At 53.1% G+C, this 14,913-nt stretch overlaps 1 protein-coding gene across 1 annotated transcript in view; it reads left to right on the top strand.

The window, feature by feature from the left end:
- ANAPC4 (anaphase promoting complex subunit 4) overlaps nt 1-14,033 on the top strand; it is a 35,864-nt gene extending 21,831 nt beyond the window's left edge. Inside the window, exons 16-28 of the mRNA XM_075544470.1 lie at nt 645-700; nt 3,039-3,085; nt 4,334-4,390; nt 4,710-4,766; nt 6,217-6,310; nt 7,677-7,774; nt 9,415-9,476; nt 9,559-9,597; nt 9,692-9,793; nt 10,964-11,038; nt 11,935-12,108; nt 12,896-13,019; nt 13,720-14,033. Of these exons, the coding sequence (XP_075400585.1) occupies nt 645-700; nt 3,039-3,085; nt 4,334-4,390; nt 4,710-4,766; nt 6,217-6,310; nt 7,677-7,774; nt 9,415-9,476; nt 9,559-9,597; nt 9,692-9,793; nt 10,964-11,038; nt 11,935-12,108; nt 12,896-13,019; nt 13,720-13,914 (1,180 nt within the window). The 3' untranslated portion in view covers nt 13,915-14,033. The remainder of the gene's footprint in view (nt 1-644; nt 701-3,038; nt 3,086-4,333; nt 4,391-4,709; nt 4,767-6,216; nt 6,311-7,676; nt 7,775-9,414; nt 9,477-9,558; nt 9,598-9,691; nt 9,794-10,963; nt 11,039-11,934; nt 12,109-12,895; nt 13,020-13,719) is intronic.
- Nucleotides 14,034-14,913: the final 880 nt, after the last annotated feature.

Raw genomic sequence — 14,913 nt, 5'->3', positions numbered from 1 at the left:
ACGGTTATCAGCCCGGTGTCGGGCCCACTGCACCGCCAGGGCTCCTGTTGGGACACCGGTTCATCAAAGCGAAGCTGCCTTCCACATCAGCCCTCCATTTAGGAGCACGTGCTAACAAGGCAGGACAGTTCCATTGGGAGATCCCATTAGGTACTGTCAGCATCAAAAATCAATTTCCAAAAGCAATATCCCCTGGTATCAGAGAATGACTTAGTACCAATTTATAGTAATGATTTTCTGTGGGGCCGAGGCTAGTTCTTTTCTAAAGAACTAGTGAGCAGTTTTTCAAAAGTGAGAACAATGCTGAAAATTGTCCCCCCACCCCACCCCACCCCCGATTTCTTCCTTTTGCAAAGTTAGAAAAGGATTTCACGCTTCCCCAGGTGCTAGAGAAAAGACTATTCCACAGTCTGTGGCCAAGCTGTGTTAACCTGCCGGAAGCCGAGCTCTTGGCTTCATTCTGTAAAAGCATCGGGATCCGCTCTGTGCGTGTGTTATTTTTAGGTGTCCTTTTGATCTGTCAAACTTGCCGTCCCGAAGGCGTCACTGTCACCCCGGCGGGACGAACTCGCGCGCTGGGGCTTGGGCTGTGCGGGCCATCTCCCTTGGGCACCCCCTGACAGCTCTGGTTTCTGTCATTGTAGAGTGATAGATAGCAGCATGAAGAACTTCAAAGCCTTTTTCCGGTGGCTCTATGTCGGTAAGTTCATTGACTCCATCGTTCCTCTACTCTCACCACTTGCTAAGCCAACGTGTGCGGGTGCTGTCTTGGGCTGTGTCCGTTACTCGAGTAAGTCCCATAGGCCATACAAGCAGAGAGAACGGTTGGAAGACACTCTACACGCTGTCCCCAGTCAGTCACGGCTAGTTAGCCTTTTTCTCCCAAGAATGCTTCCTCGGCATGAGATAATGTCATTTCCAATAGGTGCTGTCTTCGTACAGCAACACCCTAAGACGCAGCCCCTGCCCCTGAGGGACAGCTCGCCTGTTGATGCCTTCTCCTGTCTCTGGGCCTGCGCTGCCGATACAAGGGGCTCCCAAAGTTCGTGGACGAGTGAAACGAAAAGATAATGGAGTTTTCCCACAGACTCTTTGAAGGCCCTCCTCCCCCATGGCCACTAGTAGCCCCCCAAATTAAAATGCAATCAGATTATAAATTGCAGCCCCTCAGTCACACTGGCTACCGTACTTGACCAGTGCCGCAGGCTCAGTGGGTTAGCCATGCCTGAGCAGGGACACCCCCCCCCCCCGCATCACCAGCTGTGGATAGATTGTAGACCCCTTGCCTAGATCCGGGCCCATACCTCTGTCTCTTCGCGTCTCTGTCTCTGTCTCTGGCCAACAAGGACTGCTTAGCTGGATGTTAATGGCCTCCTGTTACCTCACGGCGCATGCACATTGCGTGTCGTCACGTGGTTCCTGTGACATCCCTGACATAGTCACCTTTCGCTTCCCTTCAAAGGAACGCGCAGTTGGGTTGTCAGTGGATTTGATTCCACGTCAGTTAGAATTCCAGAGAGCGGGCTAGAAGGAAGACTGCTGGTAAAGTGCTCGTGTCCCTGTGAACATACATCTGTGTCAGCTTCTGCCATGGTGGTCGAAATACCGACGCCATGTTTGCTGGCCAGATAAGATTGCCTTTGTGTAAAGCTTCCTGTGATGTGCAGGTGTTGAGGTTCGAAACACGGTGCTGTCCCACAAACTGTACCATCAGCCACCAGAATGGGGAGCCAGAGTGTTCATCAGGCCAGCCTGTTTAAGATGCGCATTGTTGTATCAGACTAAGGAGTCTCACGATGTTGGAACTGAGCAGGACCTGAGAGACAAACGACTTTCTCTCCCAGTTGCAGCCACTTTGGGCAGCTGCTGTCCGGAGCGGGCTGGGTTGGAAAGTCGGAGCCCTGGTGGTGCTGGGCTGCTGGCCACAAGGTCCATGGTGCAAACCCACACCGTCGCCCATGGAAGAAAGCCTAGGGGTTTGCTCCCTGCAGACTTCCAGCCTCAGAAACCCTGCAGGGGTCGCTCTGAGTCCAAGTCCAGCCCGATGGCAGTGGGCGTGGTTGGGGAATTGTCATCCTTGGTCTCCCTCACTCACTAGCTGTTTTCTAGCTAGCGAGCAATACTGCTCTGTCAGCCGGGAGAGGCCTTTTCTGCTGCACTGCCGCGGCCCGGGCACCAACATTGTGCTCAGGAAACCTTGTTGTTTGGATGGATCAAGGAGTGAGTTGACTCAGATGACGGCAGCTGCGTTTAGGTCATTTAGAAGTTTGCATTGATGCTGCAGAATATTGTGTATTCACACTTCTCTGTCCAGTAAGCTTATTAGCGATGAGACACTGTGCAAAAGAGTGTGCAGTTGAGCTCTGATTTCCCTAACCCCACTGCCCCCCCGGGGGGGTTCCCCCCTCGTGCCCCTTACAGAATTGCTGAGGCTGGGATCTCATCCGTCTCCACTGGGCAGCCTCGGCTGGAATCGCTCGCTGACCTGGGGTTGATTAAAATGCACAAGGCTGTTGAGGACAGGCTCATGGCAAGGACAGAAAGCCAACTGTAGGTGGTAGGATTTTTTTAAGCATATAAATATGCGTGTCTGTGCTCACGCACATGTGTGACTATTACTACAGATGTTTTTGTCGGGGGGGCGAAGGGGGGACGGTGATGAGTCCCTGGTCTTTGCTCTTCTGAGGTTGCCGGTGGCGAGAGCACCATGCAGATTTTGAGGGAGGCCGCAGGTTGGGTTAGGAAGTGGGAAACCTGCCCGGAAGGTCTTGGCAGCGGCAGCAGTGAGTTTGCTTGGCGTGGCAGTGGGTTGAGTTAAAGGAGGAAAAGAAAGTGAGAACGTTAGAATGCTGAGACCTGCAGTTTGAACCAGAAAAATAAATCAAATGTACGTTCTCTGCCCTTTAGTTTTTAGAAGAAGAATGCCTTTTCCCCTTTTGGTGCAGAAAGAACACTGTAAAGATCAAGCCGTTTCCAATTGATTTCAGGTTAGGGGGGCCGTTTTCCTCTCGAGATAATTGTAGCTTTTCTCTTCTCAGCGATGTTGAGAATGACTGACGACCACGTGCTGCCCGAGCTGAATAAGGTAGTATTTCTTAAAAGGTATTAAAATGATGTTTGCCATCTCACAGAAAACCTTTGTAATGGTGTCTATGTGTGCCATTTCCCAGGTTTGATTAACTCGGGTTGCTAACCCAAGGTCAGCAGTTTGAAACCACCAGCCGCTCCTCTGGAGAAAGAGAGTCCTTCCACTTCCGTAAAGAGTTAAGAGTCTCGGAGGCCACACCACAGGGGCAGCTCCGCCCTGTCCTATGGGGTCGCACGAGTCGGCCTGGACTCGCTGGCAGGGCGTTGGGTCTGGGCTTAGCTGGAGGTCTGGGAGGCAGCAGTCTCTGTTAGACTATGAGGTTTCTGACAAGTGGCAGTGGGAGTGGCCTTCCAGGAAGATGGTTGGGACAGAATTCCCACTTATTTTTGGCAGCTCCCTCATCCGACATCTTCGCAGTCTGTTTCAGGAGGAGTAGATCATTTTAAGCCTGAGAAAACACAGATCAGAAACACGAGGTGGGCTGGTGACCCCAGGAGCCTTCACGCATGACAGCTCTCATGCCAAGCAGAGGCAGTGAGGGCCTCCTGAGCCCTAGGAGACCGACTGGGCAAACGGACCAGTCCCTGCGGGGGCGCTTTCTGACATCACCATCAGCTTTACCGGGGTGGTCAGGCGTGTTCACCGTGGGGAGAGGGGAGCTTGCCACGCAGCGTTTTGAGGGCCCAAGGCTGGGGTGGTGTGCAGACAGGGTTACTGCAGGAGGCAGACATCAAAACTCATAGCACTGTGGCCTCTGCTCTGGCTTCATTGTCACCCGCTCCCAGAGAAGGGCCAGGAACATGGAATCGTAGCGCAAGAAGCAATCTTCGGCCAGGGGAGGTCGGGGTGGGGGGTGAAATAGTTAATTACATGGCTTCTCAGCTCAAGGATCATGGTTCTCAGACACACAATCTCCTGCATTTCTACCCTTATTTCTTGGAAGGAACTTTGCCTATTTCACCCCATGGCTTCTAAAAAACAAAAACCAAACTGCTACGGAGTCATTTCTGACTCCTAGTGACCCTGTAGGACCAGGTAAAACTGCCCCCATGGATTTCTGAGAGTGTTAACTGCAAAGTTCTCCCTTGGAGCAGCTGGTGGTTTTGAACTGAGAACCTTGCGGCTAGCAGTTCAATGACAGGACCAGTATGCCACCAGGCTCCTTGTGGATTGTGGGAAGAAAACAATCACACTACTTCTTTCGCTGGGCAGCCTGCTCTTACCTTGACTCCTTTTGTTTGATAGATGACTCAGAAAGACACCACCTTTGTCGCTGATTTTCTCACAGAACATTTCAACGAGGTAGGACATGGGTGTTTTCCTAAAGCAGGGTTGTTTCCTGTGATCGACCTGGCTGCCAGGGAGAAGCAGCCGGATCAGATCCTACTTTGTAGGTGGTCTCTGCAGTGGCATTTTGTAAACTCTGAGCCAAGGAACCGCACTGCTGTCACCCCCAAGGCTGTCACCCACACTTGGGATTGTGTGTGTTTTATCACACAGTTCATCTAAGGGCAGGGGGACTGTCACCATCGATTTTCTGAAAACAAAGGTTTTCCCTTTAAGTTGATGATGGGTCTTCTGTGCGTTGACCCAAGACTGAAACTCGGTTCATTCTTTCTAGGCCCCAGACCTTTATAACCGAAAAGGCAAATACTTCAATGTGGAAAAGGTTGGCCAGGTATGTGCTCTGGTCCTAACTCATGCCTAGTGCTCAATTGACAGAGTGTAGTAACAGAACTGTAAGCTTCAGCAGTAGAAGTCTGTATTATTCCGAGTTGGGGTTGGGAGTGGGGTTACAGCGCCAGGTTGTGTAGCAGCCCTGCCCGAAGAGGAGAAGCAACGAGGCTGTGCTTCTGTGGACCACGTCTGTCTACCGTAGGTGTCATTAGGTGTTAATTAAGAATTAAGAGGCTCAAATAGTTCTTCAAAAATATAACAGTAAAGCCAACTATTGTTATCTGCTAATATAAGTACTGTTAGTGAAAAATACAGTCTTTTCCAAACTCAGAAATCTCAGGAAGAATGGCACTCTTATATTTTTCATCGTTTTGCAAATGTCTCTAATGTCCCACTAAGAGAGGACAGCTGGGTCGCCTGTCTGTGTGTTTTTTTTGCATGCCGTGTGTCTAGACGGCCGACAGGAAGCTATGCTGTGGGAAATAGGGCAGGTGGGTTTCCATAGCTTGTTCAGAGGATTGTGGCTCTTCTCTGGGTCGCCAAGTACTGGCAAGTGGTAGTGTTCCTAGAGGTTCCGGGTCATGTGCAGTGTAACGTGCGTCCTTCAGCGAACCCTCGAGCTGCCTGCCCATGGCGTGGCTGTTCCCCCACGTTTGGCTTTGGGGCCTCAGGCACTGCTTGTTGGGAGACGTGGGCTCTCCAGTTTCTTCATCCAAATGCTGACACTTCTCATCCTACGGGATTCACAGGCCACGTTTCCTTTATAGCACCCCATCTCACCCCACAAGTCTCTGAGCTGTCTGCCTCACTGTGGCAGGGCCGCTCTTCCCTACGCAGGAAAGCTTGTATTCTGTCATCAGTGACAGTCAGCTGCTTTGCTTGAGGTGACGGGGGGCTGGCTCCCTTGGTTTATGTTCAAGAAACCCTACCCACAGCCTTGCACATGAGACAAGACATCATTTAGAAATAAAGCCCACGAGAGCCCTTTGGGAAGTGGACAACAGCAAGGGGTTAGCGCGTGGGCCCTGCGAGCACCCTGAGGACCTCCCAGGGCTCCGTGGACCCCTTTGACCACTGCCCCAGAGCGCACATGCAGCGGGGACTCGGGAACCTGACGGAGGCAGTTCCTAAAACCGACCCACGCAATCTCAAGTCCACTTGTGCGCTCTGCACCCTGTCTTAGAGGGGCAGCAACCAAGGGAAGGCCCTCGGGTGGTGCGGGTCCAGGCAGTGCTTTGCTCAGGTGTGCGTGATGCCGCTGGCACTCGAAGGCCCCCAACGACACCGCCACCTCTGGACGGTTCCAGTTTGCTCTGTCCTTGCGTGGTGTTGAGCAGGGGCACTCGGCCCGCTGAGAATAGGAATGTGCGTGAGAGGCAGGAGCCTGTGAAAGTCTGAAGGAGGAACTTCTGTGGTTTGCAGGCTTCTCATTCCCGCGTCTTTTTCTCTAGTACTTGAAGGACGAGGATGATGACCTGGTGTCGCCCCCTAACACAGAAGGGAACCAGTGGTACGACTTCCTTCAAAGCAGCAGCCACCTGAAAGGTAGGTGCGTGCCACGTGCAGTGTGCTGTGTGGTTGCCAGGCGTGAGGTGCCCTCCAGAGGGCTGTGTCAGAGGAGCCACACCAGGAAACCGCCCCGTCCGGCGCCGGCCTCCCCATCGCTGCTCTGCTTGAGGCCACGCTTGCAGCCACTGTGTCCGTCCTTGTCGAGGGCCGTCCTCTTTCTCACTGACCGTCTGCTTTACCGAGCCCGGTGTCCTGCTCCAGGGACTGGGCTCTCCTGACGGGGGGAGGTCCCGTCATGCTTGCTTCTCAATTGCGTCTGGCTGTGTTTCTCCTAAGACGTTGTTTTTCTGGCAGTCCATGGTGCTTTGAGTAGTCGTCACCAGCGTCATGATTAAAATGCATTGATTCCTCCTCAGTCTTCATTAATCCATGCCCAGCTTCCTCAGTGGTCCCAGGAATTCTCTCGTCCTGCTTCTGAGAGAGCTCGCAATAGGGAGGCCTGGTTTTGGTCTTCCAGCCGACCATCCCACCCCCACCACCCACCCCGAGAAAAGAAAGGGTGGTGACTTAGTTTGCACCCTCCAGTAGGTGGAGGCTCCGCAATCCCACCTTCACCCTGCCCATTGGCATAGACGTGATAGCACCTCACGCTGAAGGGGCCCTGTGAACTGGCCGCGTCTCACCCAGTGTTAGGTCAGAGAGGCCCCAGAGGGTGGTGGTTGGAGCCAGACTGGCTGTTTGCACACTGGGCACTTGACCAGCCCCGCTCCTGGTGACTCGGCTCAGCTGGCCCGAGGGGACAGGGCGGTCACTCTGAAGGGAGCAGAAATAGCATGGACGAGAAAGGGCCTGATGGGGGGGATCGGCAAGTGCCGAGCGGGGCCCTCCTCCCGAGGAAGCAGAGCAAAGGGGCTCTTCACAGAGGCTATTTGGTCAGGATTGGGGAGCATGTTCCCAGCACAGCTCCCGTAGAGGGTGACAGCCTTGGACACCCACAGGGCCGCTCTACTGTCCTGTAGTCCAGACGTCCGCAGTGCCACTCTTTGCCCAACAAGAACAGGCTGCTGGCACCACTTGGAAATGGCAAGACGAGAGCAGGGCACACGGCGTTTCCTTACGTGTTCTGTGGCTCCTAAGCCCACACTGGCCTCTCAGGCCCCGGGGGTGGGCGGCGGGAAGGGGCAGAGGATAGCAGGTGCGTCAGGCTCAGCGTGTAATGAGTGCGCTGGGTGCCCTCAGCGACTGTGTCAGGTGCGAGGCCAAGGTCCTGCCCCGGAAGGGGTGGGGGTGGGTGATGGTGCTGGGCCGTGTGTTCACCTGCCCCCCCACCCCCCGGGCCCCCCGTTTTCTCTTACACGTGCTATGCTACAGCGGTCGCTTTCGTTTGTCTGTTTGAAAACAGAAAGCCCTTTGCTGTCTCCTCATTACCCTCGGAAATCTCTGCATTTCGTGAAAAGGCGGATGGAGACCTTTATTGACCGCGGTTTGCAGAAGCCAGCGGTAAGTGGGAGAAAGGGCGGCCGTGAGCGGCCGACCGCTCCAGCTTGTGGCCCCTAAGGGTGGGCCCTGCCTGCGTTTAGGGTGGGTCACCCAAAAATGAAGACTCCTTTCGTACTCAAAAATTACCATGTTGCCTTGCTGGTCATTTTGCTTGTTGGGGAAGGGCTGGGGCAGGGCTGTTTCCTGGGTAACCCGAACTGGACTCGCCACCACGGAGTCCGAAGACACGACAGCCCGGTCTTTCCCATTTCTGTACAGTCGACATTTAAAACGCCCCATCCTGTGTGCGCTCAGTAAAGGTGAAGGAAGCCAAGTGGCGCAGTGCGTTGTTTAAGGCTGTTAACGGCAAGGTCGGCAGTTGGAAACCACCAGCCACTCGTAGGGAGGAAGTTGAGGCTTTCTGCTCCCGTAAAGAGTCACAGTCTCGGGACCCGGAGGGACAGTTCTGCCCTGTGCTCTAGGGGCCACGATGAGTCGGCATTGACTCGAGGTCAGTGAGTCCAGTTTTGAGCAAAGGTTACTGTAATCATTTCTTCCTCCAATATTAGAACACATGAAATAAAAGTGCATGTTTTATATATATGTGTGTGTGTGTGTGTGTGTTTGTATACATACGTGTGTGTATATTATAGATAGATAAAATGTTTAGACACAGGTGATGGGTTATTCTCTGCATTGAACTCGGGGTGTGGGCATTTAAGCTGGCCTGGGCCCGAGTGAGACATGCTTCAGACAAGCATCTGCCAGAGTGGCTGGTGGGCGTCCAGAGGCTGGGGGGCTGGGATGGGAGCATCAGGTTCGAGGGAGGGAGGGCCTGCTCTGGGAAGAGATTGAGTTACACAGGAACCTGGGCTGCGCTCTCCGCCCCGAAGCTGGTCAGAGTCTTTCTTCGGGAACAGTGAGTTAAGGGCTGTGTCTTTAAAAGAGACTAACAACAACAACAGCACAGTCATTCAATCCAGCTGCCCTTTGCTCATTGCTAGTCTTCTGTCTAAATCAGAAGGAAGTGTCCATACTTCTGACGTATCGGAACAGCCCTTGAAAACGTTGCTATTTGAGGTACTTCAGTTGTCCCCGGAACAAACTCACTTCAGAGTCCTCATGGCCAAGCTGCTGTGCTCCTGATTACCCCCAGGAGGGCGGCCTGCCGGCGTCAAGTGTCTCCATGTGGTTCCTCCCTGCCCTTACCTCGAAGGTCCTTTGTGGCTAGCCGGGATTGCTCCGGTTTCTTTGCTGTTAAGGTGGGGTCATGAAAATATCTTGTGTGACAACAGCATGAACTTGGACCTGAACCTGATAGCATCAGGGGTGGGGGAGGCGTGGGCCACAAGGCTGCATTGCTCAGGTGGCACGGAGCTTCCGTGAGGGTGACGGGGGCCCTTGTAGACACGATGATGCCTGCATGGGTGGGGGGGTCCACGTGAAGGAGGCTGAAGTGATGAAGGTGGTCTGTGTACGTACTTACCACAGCTTCAGCAACAACAACAACACTTCATATTAGCAAGACATGTCCTGAAGATCTGCTCCCAGAGACACTGTAGTAGAGTCGTAGTGAGTGACCTGCAGTCGGTTCTGTGGATTGCTTCTCTGCGTGTGTCTCTTGCTGCCTGCATGATACACCTTTGCCCTCCCTTTCTCAGGACGTCATTGGGAAGTCGATGAATCAAGCCATCTGTATTCCACTCTATAAAGATGCCAGAAGGTAATTCGTTCCCCATTTGGGGGGTTCCGTCCAGCGGCCACTTGCCCTTGGTCTGACCTGGCTTCTCCGGCTTCTGTTTCAGCGAGGACTCTGCCCGCAGGCTGCTCAAGTTCCCCTTTCTGTAAGTCGGGCTTGCTGTCAGACATGGAGAACACAGCTTCACCCTGAGTCTGCATCACTGATGCTTGGTTCTGACATCCCGTTTCCCCCCTCAGGTGGAATAATAAAACTTCAAATCTCCATTATCTTATTTTTACCATTTTAGAAGATTCGCTTTATAAAATGTGCATCCTAAGAAGACATACGGATATCTCCCAGTAAGTATTTTTCTAATGCCTGAATTGAAGAGATGAACTTATTATTTTGAATAATAAAGCACACGGCCTCTCTCCCCAAGCTCTCAGGCTTTGGGTAGGCAGATGAACTTTGCCTCCGAGCTCCCTTGGGAATTCAGGCTTGTCAGTCTTCATCTCCATAGTACTCAAGCAATAACAGGAGCCCTGCTGGCGTAGTGGTTACGTGTTGGGCTGCTAACTACAAGGTCAGCAATGTGAAACCCCCAGCCACTCCATGGGAGAAAAATGAGGCTTTCTGCTCCTGTAGATAGTTATAGTCTAGGAAACCCACAGGAGCCATTCTACCGTGTCCTGTCGTGTGGCTCTGAGATTGACTTGACGGCCCGGAATGTGGTTTGGTTTTTTGTGGTGATTTCTATAATCCTTCCTAGTTCTAGGTCAGACGTTTTTGTATTGGTAGGGAAGCAGCAGGTATAGCTTGTTCTTTCTTTTTAAAGACTGGGGGAACATGTCAGGATGGTTACACGAACTCTAAGGCATTCAGAACTATCATTGGGCACCCTGTAGAAAGATTTTTACCTTTCACTAAACAAAGAGCCTTACTCACGAAGGCGTGGTTCAAGGATCCCCGTGACGCCAAGTCCTATCAGACCCCGCCATTGAGTTGATTCTGATTCACGGGGAGCCCGGAGGACTGGGTAGAACTGCCGCTGTGGGTTTCTGAGAGTCTTAACTCTTTAGGGACTAGAAAGTCTTCCCTTTCTCTCACAGTGGCTGGTGGTTTAGAACTGTTGACCTGTGGTTAGCAGCCTCGTGTGTAGCCACTGTGCCGCCAGCGCTCATCTAGCAGGGTGCCTGTATAACTTACAGGGCTCTAAATCTGCCAGTTGAAAGGGGATTTATTGAGGTCCAGATAATAGCCCAAGAGTGGTTTGGTGGTTCTCTCTGACCTTCAACCTGCACGGTGCAGACTCTGCGAGGTGACAAGGTGACTTGCAGACCTCAGACCATCGAGGCGTCTCTAGCTACTAGACTACGAGGGACAGTGTAGTGTGTTGGCCCAGAGCTTGTTGTGTCGATAAACAAACTAAAGCTGCTGGCCGGCCATGTGCTTTCAAAGCATGTAGCTGATTGGCCCTCTGGGTGGTTCCACACAGTCAGGCTCTCCCCCTGCCCCCTTCTTTCTCCAAGGTCTGCCAGTAACGGGCTGGTTGCTGTTAAATTTGGGAGCTTCACCTATGCCACAACTGAGAAGGTGAGACGCAGGTAAGTCTTGAAGCTTGCTTGATGCGCATGTGTGATTGTGAGGCGTTTGTGCGCTCAGTGAGTGCAGCTGCAGAAAGGTGGTCAGGCTGCCCAGAGCCGGTGGTGGCAAAGGCCCATGTCATGTCCAGCAAAGTGGGCAGGAGTTGGACTTTAAACAGCAGGATCTGATTCAGACCGGTTAGAACCCAAGTGGCCTGTAGATGTGTGAGGTGGCTTCCTGTAAGGAATGCTTGGGAATTCTCTGTCTGCTAGACAAAGAGCATGCCTCCCCAGTGCTGATGGGCTATGCTGCTGGTGTTCTTCTTAGGCCAAACCAAATGGGAGGTGGGGTCAGGCTCACTTGTAGAGGATTTGCTTAACGTACAAAAGGGCAAAACCATACCTAAGCCATCCCTCAGCTGTGCAGGGAAGACACTGGTCATGAGATGCGTCTACCCACGCTATCCCAGCTGAGAGCAAGTTTTCTATGGAAAAGTCCTTCGCAGGCGGGTGGCTTTTTTTGTGTGTCACATCTTCATTTCACTTTTCTTGCCGACGTCGCAGTCTCACCCACTCTGGTTCTCCAAGGCTTATAGACTTTGCCATTCATGGAATTTCCACAGGCTAAAGACCTGGCTCTTGATGTCGGGAATTTTCTGGAACTTGGAACCGATGTCCCAGCCTCCTTTTTCTACACGATCGCCTGCTTTCAAGGCCTAGTTACATTTGTGACATGTCAGTCTAAGAGCACACAAGTGTGATTCTAGTGCACACTCAAAGATATGCCTGAAAAGTTATGTATGGACTGTCACGTCCTTTTCTTTTGTCATTTTTCTTCCTGCCTGCTGCCAGCATGATGTTATGCATGTAAAGGTTTCTCGGCGGTAACCATGGTGTGGGACGTGTTTTGCCTCTAGCACCTACAGTTGTTTAGATGCACAGTTCTATGATGATGAAACCGTGACGGTGGTGCTGAAGGACACGGTGGGACGTGACGGAAGAGATCGCCTCTTGGTCCAGTTGCCTCTGTCTTCTGTCTATCACGGCGAAGAGTCTGCAGACTACCAGTTCAGTGGGACTTACTCCACGAGGTACGGCCTTGGCGGAACTGTCCTTCTGAGAGCACTTGAACATGTGTAGTGCCTATGGTACATTCCCGACCTATAGCGACCCCAGATAATGCCTACCTAGTTACTAGATGTCTCTGTGGTCTTGTGTTCTTGAATAAAAAATGCCCAAGTGTATATCGGCTCCCAGTTGAGCCTACAAGTCTGAATTCAGGCTGCCGGCTCTGGGGGAAGTCTTGGGTGTTGGTGGACATGGGCAGAAGGCTCCTGTCTGTCTCCCTGTGGCCTGGCATCTCCCCCACATTGCTCATCTGTCACTTGCTTCTTCCATCAGCTCTAGACAGACCCTATCTTAGTCCTGCCCCCTGAACACAGCAGAGAGCCCATCCCCAGGGTAGGGTTAGGACTGGCAGCACGCATTTGTTTGCAGCACGCATTTGTTGCAGCACTCCGTTCAAGCGAGAGCACTAGGCTTAGCCAGGAAGCGCTCAGAACCAGCCTCTTTTTGATTGGACCGCTCATGGCACCTTCCTCGGCTTCTCTGGTCTTTACTTTTCTCGGATCCGAAGCATTCGCTGGGCCGGTTAGGAGTCTCTGTGGTGGGAATGGAAGGCCTTTGAGTACCCTGCTCCAGGGCATGTAGAGTTGAGCCGGCGTGTTCTCAGTAGAATACAGGGTTCTGATTCAAGAGAATACCTGCTTCTAATTTGGGTGGCCGGGGGACTGGTCCTGGGATGGAGTATTATGGGGTCGGGCTGGTAGACGGACCAGAGACTCACCTGGTCCCTGGCTGGCTGTTTCTCCCGCCCAGACTGGACGAGCAGTGCGGGGCCATCCCCACTCGGACCCTGCACTTCGAGAAGCACTGGAGGGTGCTGGAGAGCATGAAGGCGCAGTATGTGGCTGGGAACGGCTTTCGGAAAGTGTCCTGTGTGGTGAGTGCGGACACACTGCTCGATCACTGGAAGGAGTGGGACGGATGCGTCCAAGCGCGTTGTGTGACGTTTCCGTCTTAACTGCTGTGAACACCCGGGATCCTTAGCTGGTTAGGTCGCTGGTCGGGAGCCAGCTTCCTCAGCAGCTGGGAGCACTTCTGGATTTGACTCGCCAGTGACACGGTCGCTGGTTTGGGAGAGGTGGGACCCTTCTTTCTGCAAAGGGCCATTTGGATATTTACAACCTCCTTCCCAGGCCATCTGCTCAGACATTGAATCCACTCACCCGATGTGACGTAGTGGTGAGCTGCCAACCACAAGTCAGCAGTTTGAAACTGTCAGTTGCTCCGAGGGAGAAAGAGGAGGCTGTCTGCTCCATTAAGGGTTACGGTCTCAGCACCCACAGGAGCAGTTCTGCCCTGTCCTGTAGGGTCGCTGCGAGTCGGCACCGACTCCCTGAGAGCGAGCTCGGAGCTTTGGGAAGTGAGGTGCGTGGTTCTAGCTGGTGATTTCTCAGGCTTTACTTACGTGGACCTCCGGCCAAGGTCCCCCACCCGTGCGCCGTGCACGAGGAAGGCTAGAGTTACTGATTGCGTGATACGTGGGAATGCGTGTCCCTTTTCTGTAAAGCCGTGCTTTGATTTGGGCTCCTCGCCTATAATTTCATGTCTGAAATCTCCCCGTGGCCTTTCTCCTCCAGCTGAGCTCCAATCTCCGCCACGTGAGAGTGTTTGAGATGGACATCGATGACGAGTGGGAGCTGGACGAGTCCTCCGACGAGGAGGAGGAGGCGGGCGGCAAGCCGGTGAAGATCGAGGCTGAGGCCGAGGCGGGGGGCCAGCCCACTGAGGAGGCCGTTAAAGTGGAGAAGCTCGACCCCGAGCTGGACTCCTGACCCCAGCGGCGCTGGCTCGGTGTTTTCTCTGTGGTCTGAGCAAGATGGACAGAGGCAGTTGTACCCACTTGGAATCTTCTCTGTGTAGCAAAGAAATAAATGGGATTTTATTTACTTTCGTTTTGCCCCTCCCCTCATAATGGCTTTGTCACAGGCATGAAACCCAGGCCTGTCGCTGTCAGAGCAGGTCCAGCTCCGGCCAGAGAAGAGCTGAGCTTCCAGGGCTGCAGTCTGACCTCCACCGGCCACACCTCCCTCTCCGGTGGGTTGAACGGCCGTCTGTCGGGTCGCAGCCAAGTGCTTCACCACTGCGCCCCCAGGGCTCCTGAGGTCACTGCTGGACTCTGTTTCTCGGATGCTGTGTGCAGCACAAAGAAGAGCAAGGTGAACGTGAAGGAGAAACACGGGCTTTCCTGTCAGAAGGTCACTCTCGGGGATGATGTGCATTGGGAATTCGATATAGTAATTGCAACCACGCTGGCTGACTTTAGGTCTCCAGCAAGCTTTCCTGGTGAGGCTTGCTGCGGACATTCTGCTGATTTACTTCAGTGTGGAGAATGTACCGTGGCTTGGGGCAGCTGCACCGACTCAGTGACACCTAACAACTTCGGTGCTGAAGAAGCCAAAAGACAGAGGCTGTCTTCGTGATTAAAAAGCACAACTAGCTTGGCACCCGTCATGATTACCTTTGCTGGGTGTGTTGTTAATTGGGTGTTACCTGCTGTTGTCGTCTCCGACTTGTAAGGGCCAGACTGACGCACCGCAGAGCGGACCAGCTGCCGCCTAGGGCTGCCCATCCTCACAGTTGTTTTGTTGCAGCCACTGTGTCATCCGTCTGAAAGATCTTCCTGCTCCGTTGTCCTTCTCCAGGGACTGGCGTCTCCTGACACCATGTCCAAGGAGCATTGTGACTACTTCCTCCGAGAGAGAGGACTTGGTTCTTCAGGCGGTCCATGGCACCTGCAGTGTTTTTGGCCAGCACCGTGATTGAAATGCATG

Source organism: Tenrec ecaudatus, chromosome 3 (assembly GCF_050624435.1).
Source record: "Tenrec ecaudatus isolate mTenEca1 chromosome 3, mTenEca1.hap1, whole genome shotgun sequence".
Classification (NCBI taxonomy): domain Eukaryota; kingdom Metazoa; phylum Chordata; class Mammalia; order Afrosoricida; family Tenrecidae; genus Tenrec; species Tenrec ecaudatus.
The sequence above is the reverse complement of the archived record's forward strand: the minus strand, read 5'-3'. Positions and strand labels throughout refer to the sequence as shown.